This window comes from Zalophus californianus, chromosome 3, assembly GCF_009762305.2.
Source record: "Zalophus californianus isolate mZalCal1 chromosome 3, mZalCal1.pri.v2, whole genome shotgun sequence".
NCBI lineage: Eukaryota > Metazoa > Chordata > Mammalia > Carnivora > Otariidae > Zalophus > Zalophus californianus.
This window is the reverse complement of record NC_045597.1, coordinates 109,842,445-109,867,795: the sequence shown is the minus strand read 5'-3', so window position 1 is coordinate 109,867,795 and position 25,351 is coordinate 109,842,445. Positions and strand designations below refer to the sequence as shown.

Genomic DNA, 25,351 nt, shown 5'->3' with positions numbered 1-25,351 from the left:
GTGGTTTATATTTTTACCATTTTTTTTTTAACTTATGCAAGTCATGGGGTGCCTGGGTGGCTCAGTTGGTTAAGCAACTGCCTTCGGCTCCGGTCATGATCCTGGAGTCCCAGGATCGAGTCCCACATCGGGCTCCCTGCTCAGCGGGGAGCCTGCTTCTCCCTCTGACCCTCCCCCTCTCATGTACTCTCTCTCTCTCATTCTCGCTCTCTCAAATAAATAATAAATAAATAAGTCTTAAAAAAATAAAAAATAAATTTATGCAAGTCATATGGACTGTTAAGTTTATTTGGTCTAATGGAAGTCTCTAATATTAACAACTAACATTTTAAGACCACTTACTCTATTCTAGGCACTGTTCTAAGCACTTTCAGGGAATAAGTGATTTAGTCCTCAATGCAAATCTATGAGAACATGTTACCCAAGGCACACAGATGGTACTGGCAGGGCCATGACTTACACCAGGGCCATTTGGTTCTAGCATCAACACTTTTCCTTACTACACTACAGCTGGACAACCAGGTGAGCTACCCCAACTGGTTGCGCAGGTGGCTCTGGCTACCTAACAGTTAGACTCTAGGTAATTTAACACTGTTTTTATTAATGAAAACTAACAGATCCTTAGTCTTAGAACCAGCTAGGAAATGATTCCATCCTCTAGAATATCAAGGATAAAAATACACCAGGACTCAAGCTTGCAGCATTTTCATTTATTAAATCCCCTTCATTCTTGGTGGACCATGGTCCATGGTGCTACTTAACCTACAAAAATGGGAGTTTGTCCTTAATGTGAATACAAAATTTCTGATAAATTCAGTGTGAGATATAAATATAAACTTGAGCAAAGTACTTTGCCAAAAGTATATTTAACTAGTCACTATTGTATTCATTTTGTTGATAAAATCAAGCAGATATATTTTAAGAACATTTCGTGTGGAAATTCATCTTTGAACTAAATAATCTTGGTGGAGAATAGGAAATATCTACTGAAAATGTGACCATAAACACTTTTTGTCAATGAAGAATTGATAACATCTTGAACCTCTTTAACCTTCGTGCTTCAAACAGTGCACACAAAAGACAACTTCTCAATAAATGCCTATGATGTGAATGTGTGGACTGACTGCTTGCTCCTACTACTCTAGCTTTCCAGATTTTATGTCATCTTTGCTTAGACTGCACATACAGATCCTAGCTTTTTAGACCTTATTTTGTCTCCCCTCTGTCCCCAGATATAAATCATCCTGATCTGAGTTAATCCATCCATATTATGAAAATATTATAATACAGAGAAATTACTAATCCCTCTACATTAAGAATGTAATACAAACATTGGGAGGAGTATTGTTCTGTGCCACTTGTTTCTTCATTGGTTTTCTGAGTTGACTAGACAATCTATTTGCTTAGGCCTGGGTCCCATTCTTTTATTCTCATGCTATCTAAGTCCTTTTCTTTCTTTGTGTTCAGTGTAAGAAAAGCAGAGCTTAAGACTAGATGAGGAGCTTCACTCCACTGTTAGGATCTTGAAACAAACAAACCAATGGAGAGTGGTTGCTGCTCAGGCTGTTTTCCCAGCCAAATAAAGCACATTTCTGGTTGTTTTAAGTATTAGATTCTGATTTTACCCCAGTACTCTTCCAAATGTATTTGAAAGGTAAAAGTATCTGCATATGGTTGATCCACCTCTGATTTACAACAAACTTGACCCAACAGTGGAAAAATAGTGGAGGACTGTGTAGAAAAAGAACTCCAACTAATTCCTAACTTTCTTGACAAGCCCTTAAAATAGCAGTTGTCTTTCGTATTTAAGCCTGAAGTCTAGGTATCAATTACTAACAAATAAGAGGCCTCAGGGCTTCTCAATGACAGTGATTACAAAGGAAGGCTTCTGGAACGTTCTTTCCACCCAACTTTGAAAGGATCAGTTTGTTCCTTTTCTGTTTATTCCCTGTCAAAATGCTGATAAATAATTTCTTTTCAGTTAAATTCCTGCAACTTCATTGAACTTTATAATTCCATACTCTAGTGCCAACGTTGAACCCTCTCAATATGACTATCCAAGTTATGTAATTATACCAGTTAGCTGAGTTTTCTGCTGTCTTCTGAAGCAAGGCAAACACACTGAAGCATGTGTTCTATCAGATTTGGCATGAGGAGTCTGTCTTTAGCAACAAAGAAACCGACCCCTATCTTCATCATCTCTTTTATGACTGGATAAATTTGTTTTCACTGAGTAACCTAATATGCTATATTTGTGTCAATTGTGAATCAAGACTTTTATAAATGGAAACAAAAGAGGACAAACGTCTGACTCAGTTCAGGAAGATTATAGTCTTCTGTAAGTCATTCAATATACTATTTGTTCCTCATAAATGCAAGGGAATTTTTATTTTTTTAATTTTTTTAAAGATTTTATTTATTTATTTGAGAGAGAGAGAATGAGAGAGAGAGAGCATATGAGAGGGGGGAGGGTCAGAGGGAGAAGCAGACTCCCTGCCGAACAGGGATCCCGATGCGGGACTCGATCCGGGGACTCCAGGATCATGACCTGAGCCGAAGGCAGTCATTTAACCGACTGAGCCACCCAGGCGCCCGGGAATTTTTTTAAAAAAATATGTTCATCTTTAAAGATTTCAATCATTTATCTCTAAAGTATCTTTTTCTTAACCAAATTAGGAGGGCTCTTCAAAATACTATGGCAGAAAGCAAAATACTTTTACCAGTATTATTATTAACATTTATTGAGTGCTTACATTACGCTAAGCACTGCTATAAACGCCATAATCTAATGCTTCCAAACAACTCAGTGAGACAGGTACTACTATTACTGATATCTTCAAGATTATAAAACAGAATATAAGTGAGGTTAAGTGACAAGTTCAAAGTTTATAGAGCTAGTAGGTAGCAGAAACCTTCAGCCTTAATCTAGAACCCAGAGTCTCACGAAACAATGGTTATGACTCCAGGCTGTGGAGTCAAAAGTGCTTGGTTTCGAACTGCAATTCTGCCAGTCTTAGCTGTGTAATCTTGACCACATTGATTAACCTTTCAGTGTCTCATTCACCCAATAGATGAAATGAGGGTGATCATAACACCTCTGTACCTGATAGGGTTATTGACAGGGTTAAGGAAGAGAGAACATGTACATTGCTTAGAACACAGCCTACAGCCTGGTAAGTGCTCCAAGACACCAGCTATTTCTATACCATGCTTCTGTAGCATGGGAGATGCAAGAGCTTTGTTCTTACAATACTGTTCATAAATTTGGTCCCCATGTAATGGTCTTTGGGTGAGAATCAAATGATTATCTTCATGCCAAATATTTTTATAATGGGAAAGCTAAGGTTTATTTCCAATTTTACGATGTCATCCCAGTGTTTTCTTATAATAATCACTAGTTATTAATTAAGTTATAGAAAGGAATGATACAAGATTAGAAATCCACAGAACCTTTGTAAGAGGACTAATGGCATCTCATTTTTGGCTCCCCCTCCCACTCTACCATGATCAAATGAGCCCTATCATCTGAGGTTGCTAGGGCATCTAGAAAAGCCATCCAAAGGGACCACAGTTGGGGACTTTTCCTACAAGGGTGCACCTCAGCACACTGAATGTTGCACATGCATCTTTTACATACTTATCCTTAAACTGTTTATCTGGCGCATCGACAGGCAGCTGGTGGAACAAATAGGAAATCCTAGGAAGCACATTCATTTTTAAAGTGTTAATGCACCCAATCCAAGAGACAGTAATGTGCTTCCATCCGTTAAGATCCCCTTTAATGTTTTGGATTGGAGGGCCATAATCTAAATGAAATGCATTATCCAACCTGGAAGGTATTCCACATCCTGAATATTTAATTGATTTCTCCATCAGGGGAAGATGAGCCTACACAATAAGCAGATCCTGTCTATATCTAAGTGTCCGATTAATAGTGCCTCTAATTTAGGGTAATTTAGGAGTTTACAACTTATAAAATGGCTATTTCTTCCACATTCCTCCCCAAGTACCAGGAGGATTGTGTCTAGATTAATTGCAAACAGCAGAAAATCCTCTGTGTATAATGAAAACTCCCGAGTCAGCATCATCCAGCCATGCACCTATAATCTGAGATCTCATCTGAATATTTTTCACAAGGGGCTTCCCATCCAAAGTAAATTGAAGTGGCAAAGGAGGAAAGTTCTAATTGTTGCATCTCCCTATTAAAAAAGTTTAACAAGTCAAGTTTATTCCTGCTGATTTTTACTTAGTTGGGTCTTAGCTAACTGAGTGAGGAAGATAAATCAAGCCACTTGCAGATTTTCCTAATGGTGCAAAGTTTGGCACCCTGAGGACTGTGGAAATGTCTATTACTACACTTGTAAAGAAGAGAAGTGGAACAAGACTGTGGGTGGCTGGATCCATATGAGTGATTTATTACCCCCGAATCTACTTAGTCATTTCCGGATAAGCACTTCAGTGCCAAAGTTTATGGTCATTTTCAGTTTAAGAAAAGAACAGGGCACATCTTAACATACAAAACAGATACACTATTTGGAGAAATCAGTATTTTTTTCAGAGTTTATTGGCAAACTGTAACATTGGAGTTTATACATGGAAAGGTGTCATTGAACTTTATCTGAATATGTTTACTTCTGATTTTATGAGGTCCTTTCAATTCTACTTGTTTTTAGGGGAAAAATTATTGCTCTGTTAAATTTTATTTTGGGATTTGAGGTCTGAAATGAGATAAATTAAGAATCTAGTGGCATATCAGGTATCTCATTTTTTCACGTTAAATTTACCTTTGCCGTGGCCATTTTTCTCTGTATTCTTGAAGAGCCACTTTGTAGAAAGCTCAATTTTCGTTCAAATACAAATTAAATCAATTTTCTGGAGAAAAATAATCAGCATAGCTCCTGTTCTCCACAACAAAGAAAATACATTTGTAGACATATTCTGGAAATTTAAATCCCTCAATGCTCCTCTGAGCAAGTCCAAGGAGATTTGAAGACTGACATTTTGTATTTTGCTATTCCCGAGAGGCATATGTATGATCATCTTTACTGAGGTTTGTTCCCATCCCCGCTGAATTAATATGCATTTTCGTTAACTAATCTTGAAACAACAGGAATAAAGTTTATCCAGGTCTTTTATACCTCAGAGAACAAAACAAATACTACAAATCTTTAGAGAGAAAGGATATACAAAAGGGCTTGAGGTGAATATTTCAAAGCAAATACTCTTTAAATGATGTGCAAATTATTTCAGCTCTTGAGCATGATTTATGAAAGGGGATTAGCCCACTGAAATAAGAACCAAGTTTAAACTGTTGGGTTTCAAAGTCAAAGATGAGAAGTGGCTACAAGAAAAGAAAAGAGAAGGTGATAATAAGTTAGAGGAGGGATTTGTTTTAGTTTTTTCTCCTTAACTGACTCACCTTAAATTGTCACCAATTGTTGTTCTTAACCGCAGTAGAAAATATTGCATTTTTCCTCTAATTTTCTATAAAGTTAAGACTGTAATAATTAAGAAATGATACTATAATTTCTGTTTCAGCAATAAGGTCTCTACTAACTGTGTAAAAATTATAATCACAAACTGTGTTTAACAAAACTATTCAATGTGGAAAGGAAAACTCCTAACATCCTTGAGTCAGAGAATATTTTGTTTTCAATTCACAAGTCACATCTATAATAACACAACATAATATTCTAGTATTCCAATATGTTCTTCAAGTAATAGTTAAAAGCTTCTTCTAAGACTTATGAAAATGATTGCTTTTATGTAATTGTAAAGATTATTAAGTGAACTCACTTCTTATGATTCTATGAGGACCCACTGTTCTGGAAGGTAAAGGAAATTTTAATGATCCCACTCACATGTGATTAATATCTAACACTTCTTGACTAAAATTCTGGATTCTGTTCAATAAAAATGAGTTAAGCAAAAATTCTATGGGTTCTCCGCCAACCCCTTCTGTGGAATCAGTTATGCCCAATTTAAAAATAAGGCATGGAACTTCAATAACAAACCCAGGTACTGACTAGGAAAAAAAAAAAAGAAGATTAATCTTTCTTATGTAAGAGGTCCCAGAGTCATAAAGCTAAATAAGTGAAGTGAATCCAGGCAGTACTAAAATTTTGAGGAAGCTCTTTCAATCCGTTTCATTACTATCCAGCACATTTTTAAGACTGGACATTTAGGGGCAAATTTCTGAGGAAGATTCTTACTTGGAAAAGGATTATCATTTGCCCATTTTGGTTTTCATTTCCGAGAATAGATAAAGACGAACCTGAGAAAACGATGCTTTTGTTTCAGAGAGAGTCATTGTGAGCTCTTCTTAGTGAGTAAAGTCTCATACTACGAGAAGGACTAATCAGACTTTATTTCGAATTTGTCCTTTATTTTTTGATAACTAAATGGGTGAGCCTACTTTTCCTTTCTTTGCAACTCTTCCTACCAAATTCACTAGAGTGCAGGCTGGTAGGCTTTGACTGTTTTGGCAGGCACAACAGATAAGCTTACTCTAGGAGTAAAACGGCTAAGCCCTGGCTCATTTCGAATCATGACATATAACTCGAAAAACCAATGGGAAATTAATTCAAGTACCCAAGAACAACATAAAAATAAAAGACATTTAAGCGATAAAATACTATTATTCTTGAATATAGAGAAGTAAAAAAAAGAAGAAGAAGGCTATATATGAGATTGTATGTTCCTCAAAAAAGAGTCAAATGGAAAATAAAGGGTAAATAGCATTTCAGATGGACTTTGTACATGAGTATATCCAGGGAGTTCATGGATGACATCCAGGGAATTGTTTGGAGCTTTGCTTTCTTGGTTATTTGTTTTAGTGAGGGTAGTTTATTCTTGGCTTAAATTTTGTTATTGTTGTTTTTGCTTGGCTAGAGCTGTTGACTTAGTTCATGACTTAGGTGTGGCACAGGCAAAAGTCACAAGGACAGTGTAAGTATTGGTTCTCTTTCAGTCTGTAGTCACCATTTGAAAGCGATTGATGAGATTAAATAAATATTCACCATCTAAAATCATTGTCATGGCATGGCCACTATGATAATAACCATATGCAGAGTTATTTTACACAAAGACTAGCTAGCTCTTCTATATAAGTAAGCCTTGTCAAAGTTTCAAAGGCCACTCTCTGGCTCTGAACTTGCAAAACGTACTTAGAGAAATTAGTTTTATCATACGGTAGTGTGCTTCTCAATGTGCATGTGAATCAACTGTTAAAATGCTTTGTCAAGAAAACCTATCAATATCCTCTCAGAAAGTTCTGGAATCTTTCCCCTTCTCCATTCCCATTGCCTAGTTTCAACCTGCATTATGTGATTTGGCCCACTGTAATAGTTTCCTAATTTATCTCCTTATCTCTTACCTTTCACTCTTTTTGTGCTACATTTCTCTCTGCCATTCTCCACATTTCCACCAAAAATTATTACTTTGTGTATCAGATCTGTTAATATCTCCTGCCCTCTGAAAAGTTTGTCACTAGGCTCCAATTACTTACAGAATAAAATCCAAATTTCCTAGCAGTTCATGCATAACCCTCTGTCAATGTTCTCTGTTCATTTCCAACCTGATCTCCAGTTGTTGCTCTAATGTTTTGTGCACTCCAGGCTCACTAATCTACTGCTGTTCTCCAACATGTTGTGCTCTATAGTTCTTTCTTTCCTGTCTAATATGTATTCATTTTATTTATTCTCTGCCATTCCTCTCTTCTCAATCTGAAAAAAACTCTCAGGGTTTCACAGCAGTATTAACTTCTAGGTACCTTTTATTTCCCTTTTTTGACTGCCTTCTTTTCCCTGGCTCTCTTCCCCTCATCTCCTACCTGTGTTTCCAGGGGTCGATTTCTAAACATATTACATACACTCACATCCTTGTCTCAGGAACTGCTTCTTGAGGAAGCAAAACTGAAACACCTATCAAGAGGTCAGTGCCTTAGAGGATGCAGAGAGAGAGGAACCCTCCTACACTGTTGGTGGGAATGCAAGCTGGTATAGCCCGTCTGGAAAACAGTATGGAGGTTCCTCAAAAAGTTGAAAATAGAGCTACCTTATGACCCAGCAATTGCACTACTAGGTATTTACGCCAAAGATATGAAAGTAGTGATTGGAAGGGGCACCTGCATCCCAATGTTTATAGCAGCAATGTCCACAATAGCCAAACTGTGGAAAAAGCCCAGATGTCCATCGACAGATGAATGGATAAAGAAGAAGTGGTATATATACACAATGAAATATTACTCAGCCATCAGAAAAAGTGAAATCTTGTCATTTGCAATGATGTGGATGGAACTAGAGGGTATTATGCTAAGAAAAATAAGTCAATCAGAGAAAAACAATTATCATATGATTTCACTCATGTGGAATTTAAGAAGCAAAACAGGGGAACATAGGGATAGGGAAAGAAAAATAAAATAAGATAAAAACAGAGTAGGAGCCAAACCCTAAGAGACTCTTAACCCTAGGCAACAAACTGAGGGTTGCTGGAGGGGAGTGGGTATGGGGGTGGGGTAACTGGGGGATGGACTTTAAGGAGATCAAGGAATGTAATGAGCACTTGGTATTATATAAGACTGAGGAATCACTGAACTCTACCTCTGAAACTGGTAATACACTATACGTTAATTAATTGGATTTAAACCTTTTTAAAAAAAGAAATATAACTGCCAAGGGGTCTGGGGGAAAAAAAAAGAAGTTAGTGCCTCACATGTCAAACTTTCCCTTCATTCCTCATACATAAAATTTACAATTGGTTTCTTCTCTTCATCTCATTCACTCAGTCATTTATTCACTCACTCACTGAGACATTTAATATGGAACACCACTATGTTTCAGACTCTGTTCTAGGTAATGGGGATGAGGAGGAGTCATCATATGAAGGCTTATACACTCAGGCACTTGTAGTCTAATGGAAAGATCCTGGCTTCAGCAAATGACTGAAACCTTGGTCAGATAGAACTACTTCTCCTAGATATCAAATTCCCTTAATTCAGATAGAGCAGACATGGTGGGCATCTAGGCATGCTTGCCAGCCTGTCAATGAAGTGTGTCTTAGTGAGACCAGACTTTTAGCATCTTCCAGTTTATTCCTTATAAGTGACTCTCTATTCATGTGGTTTTGATATTTTTACTCTAGTAAAAATGCCATCTTTTTATCACCAGATGTGTTATGATGTTTGGCTTGATTTTAATATATATATATATATATATATATACATATAATTAAATATATATAATATTAAAGGTAAATGAAATCTTTTGTTGTTAAGGGAAATTACATAACTCTGTGTCAAAATCCTACTATTACACCATTTTACCATTTTATACAAGAATGGAAAAGACAACTGACACTTGGTGAAGCTTAATCTCTAGAGAATACTATAACATCAGGCTCACACATTCAGGAATGGCAAAATGGAATGTTTATTACCCGTAACACTTAAGGAATCCCTTAAGGAAACTAAAGTAAAAGTATTATGATGCCATGAGTCAATAGAATGATGAAGATATTAAAAAATTAAGCCTTTGGAAAATTATGCATTTTTTAATCTGAGTTTGCTGACTGTTTAAATCAGTGGCAAAGTGCATTCTTGCTGTATTTCTAAAGAGAACTGAGGGATTTATAGTACACAAACAAAAGCCATGATAATTTTACTCAGAGTACACTCACTTGGAAATCATTGTATCTAATATTTACATTACAATACAAATCTATAAAGTTCTTGGATATATTTTAGATTGAGTATATACATTATCACTAGATCTGATATATGTTTTAGCTCTTATACAAATCATATGCATATTTATATATTTATTTCATTTTATATTTATGTAAAAAGCATCCATTATATTTATCTGGATACTTTTAGGAAACTTAAGAAACTTGTCCAAGTTTTATAGCTAGTATATCTCAGAGGTAAGAATTATACATAAATTTTGTGACTCTTAGACCCAAATTTCTGATAAAATAACCATACAACCTTTTGAAAAGGGTGCATATTAACACTTCTATAAACTTTTTTGTTTAGTCATATTTTTATAAATAAGCTGGCCTTAAGAAAATTCTTCTCAGTCTTCTAAAATTATCAAAGAAACAAAAATTATCCAAACTACTATTACTCTTTTTTTTTTTTTTTTGGTACACTAAAGAGTTTCTCCTTTTTTCTTGCTTCCAATAGAGCCTTGCAAATTCTGTCAGAGCCCATAGAAGAGCCTAAAGAGTAAGAATGAACCAGAGTTGTTCTCTCAAATAAAATAGGCGTTAGAATATATAAGAGAAAGATGTTGAGAGGACAATGACTTTAAGCAAAGGGATTAGGATTTCTCCTTTCCCCTCCTGCAAGGTCTTAGTCATTTTTTTAAAGATTTTATTTATTTATTTGAGAGAGAGAATGAGATAGAGAGAGCATGAGAGGGGGAGGGTCAGAGGGAGAAGCAGACTCCCCGCTGAGCAGGGAGCCCGATGCGGGACTCGATCCCAGGACTCCAGGATCATGACCTGAGCCGAAGGCAGTCGCTTAACCAACTGAGCCACCCAGGCGCCCATCTTAGTCATTTTTATCCTCACTACAGGATAAAGCACTTATTTGTACATGATTTTGTTAGGCACAGTACATGTGACCTGCATAAAACATGCCACTGATTTGAGATTTAAAGTTCTAAGAGAAAACTGAGAGAAACATATAAATAGTGACCTTGAATGTCAAACCAGTACAAGTAGTCAGGACAAGGAACAATTCATTATTGTTCCTAAACAAGTTTCAAAAATTTCATCATGATTTTTAGCACAGAACAAGTAGTATGTTGATATTGGTCATATGAATATCCTCATTCATTTATTAAGTAATTTAATACTATACATTTTTGAATACTCTCAAATATCATCAAGCCACTCTGCTAGTAACAGAGGTAAATTAGGTAAATTAGCAGAGTCCTTTCCAGAGTCCGGGAGTCTAGTGGATAGACAAACAGATATTCAAAATTAGCTTATTGTAACACACTTTTGTAATTGCAATGCTAGAGATGTGGATTTAACATTATAAGAAAACCAAGGAAGATCAACTAACTTATCACAGAGATCTGGGAAAGTTTTCTGGAGAAGGCGTGGCCTGATCTGAGTCTTAAAGAACATTTAATTTAGCAAAGGAAGACCTTGAATTAAAGGTAAGAGTCAGCATAGAGTAGTGTGTCAGGGATTACAAGCACCATTTCTCTGAAATATAAATCATGGGTTGGGGGTAGTGGGAAAAAACTGAAGATGCGGACACAGGTCATGAAGAGCTTTTCATTGAGGAACTTTGACTTGAATCATTTCAATACAGTAATTTGATTAGAAATTGCTCTTAACCTTTGACTTCAATTTTGGAGGATATCATATCTAATGGTACAATCCCAGTCCTTATATTTTCTATTTGGCCACTGCATCCCCATTTGGCCTCTACTTTTTTAGGTCAATTAATTTTGTATACAAAAAGGATATATTTATTTATATTAGGGAAATTGAGTAGCAAGAGTACTTGGCTTCAGGTTCTATTTAAATAATCAAGGAAAGATGCATTGGCCGACTGATTTACCTTTCCCCAAGTCATCCATGAGACATTTCTTGAAGGAAGCTAAGAGTCCTAATGTTATAGATCACACTTTATTTAATTTGGATAGACACAGCTGGTATTTTTGGATACATCTCATACTTTGGATGAAAGCAACACCTGATTTTCCTTGTGTGAATGTGGGTTTTATGATGAGTAATAAGAAACAAACTAATTTTCCAAGAAAATTTCCGATTATATAATTTTTCCCCCTAAGGATACCATTAGGCCTATTTGGGACATCCAAATAAATGCATTAAAAAGCAAATTACTTTCTTTTAGGATTTTGAAGAAAATTACCATTGCTCCTATACTCCAGAAACAAAAAGGAGTAGACCCAATAAATTCTGTATACAAAAAGAGGTGACCATGTGTGTTCAAAAGAATGTTTTTGTCTACACAGGGATTCACTATAAGAATGCCTTAAATATCATGTTTAGCTAAGATACTTTAAACTTGATATGACAGTACTGAACAAATATTATATGTTTAATTCTACAAAGAAATGTTAATATATATAGCCGTCCTGGAGTCATAGAATAAATGGAGGGAAACTTTCAGAGGAGATCAAAGAGCATTTTTTATATTGTTTACAATCACAGTAGTGTATTAATGCTAAGGAAATACTGCTCAAGAGTTAGACGAAAGAGCCCTTTGGATTTGGCCTATTATTGAAAGAAAGATGCCATTTGACCTAATGAAATCAGAAATTGATTAAATGCAGTTTATCTAAGGGGAAAAACGGTCGCGGAGTTACCGCCAAGGTCAGGAAGAGATGGGGTGATCTAGTGCTTGAGTGTTGATAGGGTTAGATGGACTCTCAGAGTAGCTGATGTTACAAGATACATGACAATGGACACCCACAGTTCAGAGGGCAAGATCAACCCCTTAGATGGGAAAGAAGAGATTAATCAGAATATTCTTTGCTCAGCGTATAACTAGGTCCTCTTTCAAATGATTCATGGAGAACTGAATGTTTTGAAGGAACTGTAATCTATGGGTCCCAGGAAAGCAGGGATTGCTGCTAACTATCTTGGGAACACATGTCAGAACAATTTCTGTAGTCACACAGTGGCTCAGTGAAGCCCTGTAACCTTCATGAATAAAACCAGTTTGACAAAATATTTTGGACGCTGATTGTCAAGTGTGTGTCTAATCTTTACTGTTTTTTTTTCTCATAATGTTTAAATCCTCCTGTTTTAGCAACATACATTTTCATTTAAAATTTTTCCTTTTTTTCTTCAGTTACAGAAATAATTTGAAATAAAGAACTCCCTTAACCTGTGGAAAACAAAAAGAAAAGAACTGACACTCACTGTTCCTTTGATACTGTCAGTCTTATGACTATAGTAAAACAAAATAAATTTTATTTTCACACTTTTCTTCAGTTGTTTGTTTTCCTCAGGTGCATACTGACTGAAACCGGTGCCAGGGTAGTAATATTGTTTTTAAGGGGAAAGAAACGAGTCAGATGATGGACCATCCTACCCAAATTGAAAACCTTTTTCCCTTTGACAACACAATAACCCATTATACTCTACATAAATATTATTAATTTTTTGTTGTTTCCAGGTAGGAGATTTTCTGTTTCTTCAGGGCGAGATATAATTTATTTGTGCAATTTTAATATTGTTTTCATTTTCTTGGCAGATGGCTTATTTATCTTATTATTTTCATGCATTGGCAAGCTTAGGCTGTTTTATACAAAATTCTTAAGAGGAAGAAACTTTAAAATATGTTTTTATGTGGGTCTCCAGAACAGACTTCACAGTATGTGTTTTAAACAATTGCTAGTTACATATTCATCCAAGAAACTAGTAGGACTTTTCTTTTTTGGACAATAATAAACATCTTACAAATTTCTTTAATTACACTGCTACCAGAAAGGCCACAATGGCCACAAGAAAAAATATATTGGCTTTTGGGGGGAAAAATGGGAAAATAAAGAGCTATCAGTGTTTTTTTTTTTAATTACTTAAAGAGGTCTTAATGTAATTCATATTCAGAAAATTTGATCTTTAGAAATTTTCAAGCCAGAATTAGAAAATATGTATATTCTTTTCTTGAATTATGACCATGAGTAATACTTAGTGTGTGTGTGTATTTGTTTTTAATTGCGAAACTCTTCAAACACAGAAAACAAGAGCATCATGATAACTCCTATAGATACCACCTAGATTCATCAAATATTAACATTTGGGACAATACCAGACTTAATCTGTCATTACACACATTTTGTACAAAGAGCATCTGCCCTTGCCAAGGACTCATTCCCTGTCCGTGCTGAAAAATCTTCCTTCCCAGTTCTTCATTCTCTCTTTTTCCCACTATTTTTTTTTCTGGCTTGGAGGCTCTGCATCCCCTCCTTGACACCACTGAGGATTTTCAGGGTCCAGGAGCCTCCTAGCCAAAGCCGTTCTGATCATTCTAATTGCTTTGGTGGGGTTGGTACAGGAGGAGGGAGGAGGAAAAGGGAAACCAGATGGAAAGCAATGCTACTGGAAAGTGTTAGCTCTTAGGGCCAGAGGTGCAAAAAACTCAGAACAAGCTGTTCCCTCAAAACAACATTCTAAATGATTGCAATAAGGTTCAAGTGTGCTTTTGTGGCTGCTACGCGGTTTCCTTATGAAAGTGTGCTGAGTGAGATCTAAGAACCAGTTTACAACGGGATTTTGAGAACGTAATCTACTTACAGTTGTGGATGACCAGTGTTATAATTATTTAATTAGTACAAAAAATAACTGCCTTCTCTATCAGACTTGTTTTCACTTGGCATGATCATGATTACTTTGCAAACAAATTTTTAAATGAAGATGCTATTAAAGGTTCACAAGTATTTTCATTTTCTATATTGTATGAATATCTCATCCCAATTTTTCCCTTCCTGTCTTTATCCCTGTAGCTTTGTACATACACCCCTACTAAGGGGAGATGCAATTGGGAAATCCATATCTAAATATTTTTAGGATTTCACCCAGAAAACATTTGTTGTTTATGAAAACTTCATCGAAAGACAGCCAGAAGAAAACTCATTTTCTTTCAGTTCTCTTCCTTTTTGATTTTATTCTTCTAGTTCATGTTTATTTTGGGGTGCTTATTTATAATGCTAAAAGTGTCCATTTTATACAGAAGTTATCCAAGGTCTCCCTGCATGGATTTTACAGTTTAGCACCTGATCAGCATGTGGTATACTACTTCTAAAGCATAACCCAAATACAAAATATTTTTTAAAAATTGAAAGTGCAAATGAGTGAAGTCACGAATTTTAGTTGTGTACCTTCAGGTATATCCATTAATGAAAAAGAATGAATAGATGAGTGAATGAATAAACTAGAGCTATGCCTAAAGGAATAGTGAAATGGCTAGATGCTGAATCCTTTCCATCAACCGGAACTTCTTCATGACCAGCTCTTCTGGGCATAAAAGATTCATGAGTATCTTTTGGCTCCCTTCTATTATTTCCTGGTGTGCTGCTCCCAAGAATGTCCTGGCTGCCATTTTCACCTGGGGAGTCGCCAGGAGAAAGACCAGCTGCTCATATTTAGAGTTTTGTAGTTATGACTCCCATATCCAATTCTGGCTCTTTCCCCCTATTTTCTCATACTTGGGGGGCGGGGTCAAGAATATATGCCCTGCTCCATTCTTCCATTAGACACTACCCTAGGCCTATGCCCTATTTTGGTACCATCTGCTTGGAGACACAGAGAATAATAATAAGAGCTCCTACTCATTGAGAAAATGCTGTGAGCTAAGTATTTACATGTCTAATTTCAAATTCTCATGCTATCCTGCAAGGACAGTATTAGACCCATTTTTATAGATCTACAAAGTAAAGCTCAGAAAAGTTAAGAAACCTCTCCAAGGTTATCTGATACAGGATTTATATTTGGCCCTTTCTTCTTTCCCATCAGTGGAAGATACTTCTCTTCCCTTGGAAAAAATATGTTAGCATTTTCTTTGATTGACTCTCCACTTTCCATTAACAACCCTCCCCGGAGAGCTGCTCTCCCACTCTCATCCCATGCTGGTGTCCTGAATTGCCCACAGTGATTTGGCCCTTACATTGAATTTTCTGGCCTCTTGTCTGTTAGACTCAACTGATATCTTAAAATATCTGATTAGTCCTTAATAATGTTGGCAGGTTAAAATCATATTTTAAAAAGGAAAGTATATTTAAGCACTTAACTTTCACAATTCACTCATTGAGAGTACATATTTTTTCCCATGTTACCCAGAGAAACTGGACAATGAAATGACCACCTGTTAGCTGCTAATGATGTTCACATGCCTTTAAAAAAAGTAATTCTGGCTTTATCTGTCTACAATCTTGGCGACAAAACTCATGAGAACATCAAGGGCACAGGAAGCCAAAGGCAGCAAACTGACAATAAAGTTTGTGCTTAGACTACTAATAAGAAAGGAGATACTGTGAATCTCTAATTCCACATAATTATTTAATCTCAAGAGGGTAACATAAAACTGAATGCATGTTTTAAGAATCTAAGTTTGGGTGTTCAAATCTAGGACTGAGATCAGAGGGGCTTTCACACAGTATATTTCCTACTTGAAAAAATATTTTATAAAGCATCAAATATAAAACATGCCAATCATTATTTCAAATGCATAATCTAATTTGACATTCTGTGGGTGTGTCTATCATTATGCCTTTCAAATGAAAATCAATACATAAATAGTGAAAGAACTTAATTTTAAGTAAGAGATATTAACTATATCCTACATTGCAGAAAAAAAAATACGAAGATTTAAAAAGGGCTTACAACTATAAATATCCATCAGAATATAGAAATGAAGCATTTTCTAAAATTAGGGCTAATATCATAGACTAGGGGCGCCTGGGTGGTCAGTCGTTAAGCATCTGCCTTCGGCTCAGCTCATGGTCCCAGGGTCCTGGGATCGAGGCCCGCATTGGGCTCCCTGCTTGGCGGAAAGCCTGCTTCTCCCTCTCCCACTCCCCCTGCTTGTGTTCCCTCTCTCGCTGTGTCTCTCTCTGTCAAATAAATAAATAAAATCTTAAAAAATATATATATCATAGACTAAATGACCCCTTTATTTTAATAGTGAAATCAAACTCCAGAGACTTTTGGTTTTAGTTCTTTTGCTAATATGGGTCCCTATTTAAGTTTACTGATTTCTATGCATCTCATTTTTAAAGTAATATTTCCATCCAAGTCCAAGGTTGATATAAACTAAGTTTACCTTTTATTTGTTCACTTCACTGTAGTGTAATGGTTAAAAGCATAGGCTCTTATCTCAAATTGCATGGGTTTGAAACTTGTCTCCATAACCTGTCTTTGTACAAATGGCCTTAATTCTCCATGCCTCAGTTTTCTCATCTATAAAATAGGTTTAGTAGTAGTACCTGCTTCGTTGGGTTAGTGGGAGGATTAGGTAAGTCAACATAAATGAAAACTTAGAACAATGCCTGGTGAAAAGTAAGTGCTCAATGGTGGCTAGCTGTTATTATTTTTAAACTGCAAAGGAAAAAGTGACTATGAGATCCCTAGAGAATTAGGTACATTTTAAAATGAGTAGATAAATCATATGCCTCTTCCCTTGTCTCTAGGCAGGATTGAATTTAAGACCCCAATAACAAATAATTGTCTTTCCCAATCAAAAATAAATTCTAAAGAGGAGTAGCTGGTATTCTATCTGTAGGAAGATTTTTTTTCCCCAGTATCGTCCTAAAACATTTCAAGTGACTATCGCTGAACACAGAATCCATTTGCTTCAGTGTTTCTCAAACACTTTTACAAATCTTGATTTTCTCCCAACCTTCAGGCTCTAGAAGCATGTCAAGGTATCCTCCAAACCTCTACTAATCAATCCTTCATATATCCTATTATATATACCCTAAAAAATGGTCATATAATTAACATTAACATACTCACATAACATTAACATACTCACAATTGAATTCTAATTCTAAAATTTTACCTTAAACTTGATCCTATATTAAGTAAAGGGGAACAATGACCAGGAATTAAAGGGAAACATTCAAATGAGATAACTCCAAACTGTACCACCTTATGGAACAATCGTTTTAAATGGCATTGCTAACTCTCCACAAATAACTTGATTTGCAAAGCACCATACAGATTAAGACATTAACGTTGATCATTTTAAACACCAACTTAACACAACTGGCTAGCTAAATATGTTTCTAGCAGTTGTTGAAATTATGGTATGAGTTCTTGAATAATGACTTAATTTTGAAAGGGTGCTTCTACTCAAAGTTGTCATGCTATTTCTAGATTTTTAAGATCCCAATAATTTAGCTCTGGAAGATAGGTTATATATAAATAGCCTCTCTCTTCCTTGTTATATGCATGAGAGAATGCATCTATGTTTATATATATATACATATATATGTGTGTGTGTGTATATATATATATATAGTCTTCCCTAATGCACACAAATTTATGCATATACACATATAGTCATTTAACACATGTACTCATGTACATGTGTAAATATTCGGTTAGAAGCCCTTCTCTACTTATGGAGTTCTCTTTAACTCAAAAAGCTAGAATGTAACTATACTGATCTTAGATCAGAGGGAGAGGACATAAAAAATAGTGATTGAGAGTAGGTGATCCAGGAATGGTACTATAATTTTTGAGACTTTGGGAAATTGGTTTGCTTTGATTTCAGAGACACCTGCTTTGATTTCGGAGATACCTTTCAGGAGGCCGAAATCCAAACCAACTGTGAGATATGTGTGACACCTTTTCATAATCTCCTTTTGTTGAGGAGGAAAGAGTGGGGCAAGGTTGAGAGTTATACTCAAGAGCACTATATGGTGAGATTGGTCCTTTTTACTCTAAATTCCTTCCTTTCAGAATATTAGAATTTGATGTGACCCTGGAGAACATATAATTCATAATCCACATTTCTAAATCTTTCTGGTGGTCTGAAAGTGTGGAAAGTTGCATAGCCTGTTGGTTTAAGTTGGGCCAACTGTGGTGGTCACTCATACATCTTTTAATGTATGGAAATCAAATAGTCAGCATACCAAGGTTTGGAGACGCTTGACATTTCCCACTTTCAAAATCAATCACCAATCTGAACGCCATGGCTATTACTCAGAGATTCAGAGATTTGCTCTAAGCAGAGACCATGACCTTGGAACAATTATTTTCTCAAAAGGCATTACCAACAATGATGAGAGCAAAGCGCCCAGACTGCCCTCCAGTATATGAATCCCTGGCCAGGAAATGGCTACGAATCTTCCATGAGTAGTATGAGTTTGGCTCAAATCTTATTTTGATGCATTTATATTTCATAAGCATTGCATTTAGACAAAGTTAAAATCAGCAAGTAAAAAAAAAAGTACTTACTTAAAGATTTTCTGTGCTCTGGTTTCTGTTCTTTTATATCATTATCGTAGTGACTTAGTAATTCAGTACTGGAGGATCTCTGGATTTTGAATAATTCCAGGTTTCTTGATGAACCACTTGGATCCTTTGGCTGGAAATAACAAACAATTAGACTGAACAATTTTACAAGGAAGAAAGGATTCACCAAATAGTTTAGTGATCTATTTTGATGTTAATTTTAAAGGGAAGACTGAACTAAGACAATTATTTAAGGACAGGGCCTCTATGCTAAGCTCAAATTTAATAATAGCTATATATATATGTATATATATATATAAAACTTACTAAATGCTCTGCATTACCCCAAGCACTCCACATGTATTAACTCAATTAATCATCACAGTAATCCTATGAGGTAGATATCATTATTACTCCTACTTTCCAGACAAGGAAACTGAAGCCAAAAGAGATAAGTAATTTGTTTAAGGCCACACAGCTAGCAAAGGATGGAACCAGGATTCAAACTGAGGCAGTTTGACGCCAGAGTCCACTCTAAATGACAACAACAAACTCTGTGTGTGGGTGGGTGAATGTGGGCGTGAGCACTCAAGCATGCCTGGATAAGGGAACTATATGGTTGATGGAGAAAAGTCAATTTGTTATTTTTTAAAGTTTTAGTCCCAAAATGATATAAAGGAAGACTGCAATTAAATAGCAATAAAATCACACCGAAAATGCAGTATTTTCCTATTATATACCTTATTAAAAGCTCTCAAGAATAGTTTTTCCTTAAGATTTTGCAAATATTAGTGTCCAAAAATTAGATGTTTCGTCTAGAATCAGTATATAATGGTAATTTTAAGTAATTTGATTCTTATAAATATACTTTAAATGTATGATTTAGGGTAATTTCATGAAATTTTAGACTCATAATTTTCATGAGAAGAACAATCTAGTTTCACTGGAAGAACAATGAAAATCAGTATAAAGGATTATTATTTACTGGTATTATAACAGTGAGTATGGGCTTAAATACATTGATATTTATTTTCGAGAATATGTATTACAGACAACATAAACTGAAAATGTGAAAACTCAGTAGTCATTAAGTGCTTGTGTGCTTTTTACAGCTTCTAGTAAATGAATGTCCATGTCATTTCAGGGGGAAAAATGAATGCACTGTGTTTTTCATTTGAAAGAGAGAAATCAAATAACATTTAGCTCTACGAATCACGTCTGTTGAAATGGTTTTTTGTGGACTTTATTTAAACTTAAAATAACTTAATATCTCTCCATCTATAGGATCCATTTAAATGTGTGTGTGTTATATGCCTAAGCAACAATTTAAGTGACAACATTTTAATTAATAAAGGTAACAGCCAAAACAAATACATACCAATCTGTCAATTGCATTTTTGATAGCATGGAACCAATCCAATATGATGAAGTCAATATCTGACTGTAGAAGGAACTCATTTCCTGATACTGTTGTGATCTGAAAAAAAATCGACAGGTAAGCAGACCACATAAAATTGATCTCTTACATTAAAAAATGGAGATAGATATATATATCTCCAAGATATATATATGTTGTTTAAAAAACACACTTCAATACACCAAAATATTTTCTTATATTCCAGTAATTGTCTTTCTGGGAACTGGGAGACCAGGATCATTTTGAACTGCTCTCTATAAACTGTTTTTTCATGTCATAACAAATACATTATTGTTTTAATAATAGAACGATTAACTCAGAGTAGGACTAAAGTTGAATTACTCCAACTCAAGGAGAAGCAAGTCAGGAAGTTCAGAATGATGCAGACAGTACCCACTTAAGTCAGAACCTAAGAAAAATGCACCCGGGTGTGTCAGAATTCATTCTGCGCTTTTGGCTCTTTCCTGTTTGTCTTTTTCAAATCTAATAGTATCTCTATATTTGATTTCCTTTTATGGAGGGCTGTAAAACAGATTATTTACCAAAGAGACGAATGCAGACTTTTCCAAAAGGTCATTCAAATGAATAACATTTGGCTATTTCTACTTTCCTATCATAAAGATCTATAGGAAAGTAATAAAGGACTAATTTCACCCACAAAAGGAGTATATTAGAATAAAAGTTTATTTACATATTTGAACCTCTCATGGAGAGTATTTATCAAGTGAACATCCCCGTTCCAGACTCTCAGAGCTATTAAGTAGTTGGCAATATTTAACATGTAACTATACGTTTTTCATTACAGCGAATCTTTTCCTCTCCAGCATCGTGAGAGAAGAATGTGACCCTATAGAAACAGAGCAATGCTCTTTATTTCACACATAAAAGGCTACTTAGAGATGAATTTGATTAGAGTGGGTGTGGACACGCTTTCTGTATTAGGCCATCAATCAGAACTGTGAAGATTTTCCCTTTGTATTGACTTTTTGTTTCAACAAGAAGATGAACATTTCCCGGCTACTGTCACACATCAAGCAAGGCTTCAGAGTTTTAGAGGACTGACATTTCAAAATACTCAATCAGGAGCTAGTCACCTCTTCTCAGCCTTCCTTGCTCTAAATCGGAGGTGAACACTGACATGTGCCCACAGGTTCAGAAAATCACAAATCATGCTTTAGGATGTCTCTATAATTTTATCATTAAAGTGACAATTATTACCCAAAATAGCTCACTCTGAAGGTTTCAATGATTCTTACGGCAATATTTAATGACCAATGATCCTGGAGTTTTAAAGAAATCTTCAATTACACACATACATATATATTCTCTCATCATTTATTTTTAGAAAAAACGATTCAGAGATGCAACATCACACTCAGGGCTGCAACACAACCATTCTTGAGTGAGATGCGTTCCGACGTTTTACAACTGTAAGGAGAGGAACTCTCCAAGTATATGCAATTATGAGAAGTGAAAGATTAGAAAATAAGAGGAATTTAATTATCCACATTAGAATTTGACAGACTACAGGGGCCAATTGCTCTTTTTTTTTTTTTAAGTAAAATTGCATGTACGATTTGGGATGGCTCAAAATAGCCTCCAAATAGTCCTCTGTTTTATGTATCTATTAAAAGACAGTTAAGCTGATGTTTGCCTAATTATCTGAACACCCTAGCAATGTTCTTTACTTACATAAAGTTCCAAATATTTACTTTATAAAGTGTTGCCACAGAAATAGCAATCTAGAAATATAAGGTCTCTTGTAACTAACCTAAGAAAACTGGTAATACCCTTGACCTCTACCTTCCTCCTAATCTAAATTTAAATATTTTGATTATGAATGTATTAAATAACATCACAATTTGTTAACACAAACAAAGAAATATGAATTAGCCCAAACACAATGTACAATCTAATATATTTCTCCACCATTATAAATAAACCATTATTAAAATTGTAAAAAGAAGAATTTCAAAGTACAAGAAGCAAACATAATTAGATTTACTATATTCTGAGGGTTTAGGAAAGAGCTCACAGTTCAGTTTTCAGTCCAGTAAATTCAAACAGTGATAAAATGTAAGTACTTCAGCAGTACATTTGCATTTTTGGTGCATGCTATGCAGTGAAAAGGAATCTTTTATTGCCAACACAACCAAAAACAAAATGTATTTTAAAAGTTTCTTTATCCAAATATATGACTGCATTAATTGTACATAAGCAGTGATTTATGAATTCATTTGAGGACACAGGATCAGAGAACTATATGAATGCAATTCATTCAAAATATACTATCAGAAAGATACAGTTCACATTCTTTCCTCTGTCTTCCCACTAATCTTTCCAGTTACTAGGCAGTCTGGAGAAGTCTGCTACTGCTCTCTACAGTTTAAATGCATCCACTTCTTAATTACAGTCAGTAATTGACTTTGTTCTGTTCTATCCCAGACATTCACAGGAAAGCAGTTTCAAAGTCTTTGCTCAAGTCCATTTAATTCAGCTTCCTAGCCACATTTTACATTACCTCCTTAAGGTTTTCTGCTAAATGGTTTGCTGAATCATATTTGCAGTTTGAACAATCAAAATTTCAACACTCTTGGGGAAAAAAGACATCAGTAAAGACTGTTAGCTTTGACTAAACCTTTTGATTGAACAATTCCTGATGACAATCTAAAGTGATGTAATAACAGGCATAAAAGATTTGATATTAAGCCATGCTAATGTATTCTTTCTATATCATGTTTTGCTTCCGTGACAGATGCCGGCACAAGGTGAATGAAGAAAGAACTTACAGCAAGCACAACAGGTTTAGGCAAGAGTGGCTGGTCTCCATTTTGTTCGAAGCCTACTTTAGACAAACATGTCTTGAAATCCCTCCTTGCCACCAACTCCTATTTTGAGCAATCTTAGTGAAATGTGCTAGTGTTGTCAATAATAGATATCTTTAATTGCCTGTCTGGGGAAATTTGCCTCAAACTTTTCACACTCAATAAGGATCTGTTTGAATTCTTGCTGGTGACACATGGATGTCTAGGAAATCATATGAATGTATCCACTGGGCAACATGAAGAATAGACACGTTCTTTAAGGCTTTTGGGTACTATTTCAACAATAGTTTTCCTCTGGGCTAGGAACCTAGGTCTGTGTCCTTCTTGTGGTTCCTCTGAAGATGGAAGCATGTTATCTCCCAGCTCCAAACTCCACCAATAAGTGAGAAGGAGAGAAGAAATTTGTTGTTCAGGCTTTAATTAACACATGGAATATTATTATGCTAATTTAAACATCTTTGAGGAGTTTTAATGAATAATGTTTATGTTTATTTAAGTATTGCCCTTTTCAGTATCGTCAATTAAGTATCGCCCTTGTCAATATACAGTCTGGCATTTAGTCTTTCCTGTGTTCGATTTTAATTTAAATGAAAAGTAATATGTAGAATGGCATTAAACTATTAAAAATTTCTGTAATTTGGCTTACCAGAATAGAAACAAAAACTTTTTAGAATTTCACATTTTTTCCTAATTATAAGAATAATTGTATTTATTATGAAGAATTTGGAAAAAATAAAGATAGCAAAAAAGCAAATTCCAACTATTCATGACTCCACAGAGTAAACACTATGGACATATTAATTTAGTTATTGCCAATCTTTTATAAATAATAATCAAATGTATATGACAATGATTCATACAAAACTTTATGCTATGGATAGATACCTTATCAATAAAACATATTTGATGGCTAAATATTACTGGCTATTTCCATTACACTTGATCTCAAATGCATGTTAAGACTATCAAAGGTGCAAGAGATAATGAGTGATATGTGTTCCCCTCTTTGATAGTAGCACCTTTCCTATCACAGAATAATTCCACAAATAATTCTTTGTTCAGGAGACTGAGAGGGGTGTCTCTGACCAAATATCCCCCTAGTCATCAAGGACTGATTAAGCATCCATTAAGTGCAAAGCACATCACTAGAAGCTAGGGGTACACCCCCCCCAAGCCTCAAGAGCTCACAATCTGTTTGCATAAATAGGACATATGCATATAAAGATAAATAACAATAGAAAATAGCTTATACCAAGTCCCAGTGTGAGTGGCACAGACAATGCTCATGTCAAGATTTCAGAGGAGGGAGTAATTACTGCAGACACATTCACATCATGGAATTATGCATAAACTGTTGGTCATGATACATTATTTTTTAAAGGTTGATTGTATCAGAACTTTAGTATATTAAGGATACGAAAATACTACCACTTGGTATGCAAAGTGATATCAGCTTTAATGATCTCAAAGCACATAATAAACATTCTTTAAATGCAGCTTCCCTCCACTATCATAAAGTAATTTTGCAAATGAAACAAATGAAGCAAATGAGAATGTCATTCTATCAAATTGGCATCATTTAAAATGATAGAATTAAGAGATTACAAAGATCTTGATTTCTAGTTCACTAGTCCTCAGCAAAAATCTTATACAGTCAAGGACTCTATGCATATGGGAAAAGGAATATGGTGATTTGGTTTCAGTTGTGAAATCTGGAATGCAGATCTTAGAAAAAAGTCCCTGTTTCTTTACTGTTATGTTAAAGATAACCCAATTTTATAGGATCACCCAATATCCTTATTCAGATGTTTTCATCTTTTTTTTCCCCCTGAAAAACAACTACTCTCCTACTATGAAAAAATATATCTAAAACAGGATTGGGGCATCCAAAAACATTCCTTCAAATCCTGGAAAGGACTAAAACAATCCTACATTTGAATTAGGTATCATTCATATTTTGCTTATGATCAGTCTTTGAATATGAACCAAAGGAGAATTTATTCCATCTTAATGAAGCTGAAACTATATGTAGGAAATGTGTAATAAATATGCTAAATATTCAAACAGTCCTAAAAATTGTTAAATGATATGGCTACAAGGATTCTTACAAATAAGTGGATTACCCATTTAGGAAGATGGAATTTAATTACTATTGTATTTG

The 25,351-nt window shown here is 35.2% G+C and overlaps 1 protein-coding gene across 1 annotated transcript in view; it reads right to left on the bottom strand.

Moving 5' to 3' along the window:
* Positions 1-25,351, bottom strand: part of ARHGAP15 (Rho GTPase activating protein 15) — a 610,094-nt gene that overhangs the window by 295,026 nt on the left and 289,717 nt on the right. Inside the window, exons 7-8 of the mRNA XM_035726444.1 lie at positions 20,327-20,425; positions 18,952-19,081 (exon numbers count right to left, since the gene is read on the bottom strand). Coding sequence (XP_035582337.1) covers positions 18,952-19,081; positions 20,327-20,425 — 229 coding nt within the window. The remainder of the gene's footprint in view (positions 1-18,951; positions 19,082-20,326; positions 20,426-25,351) is intronic.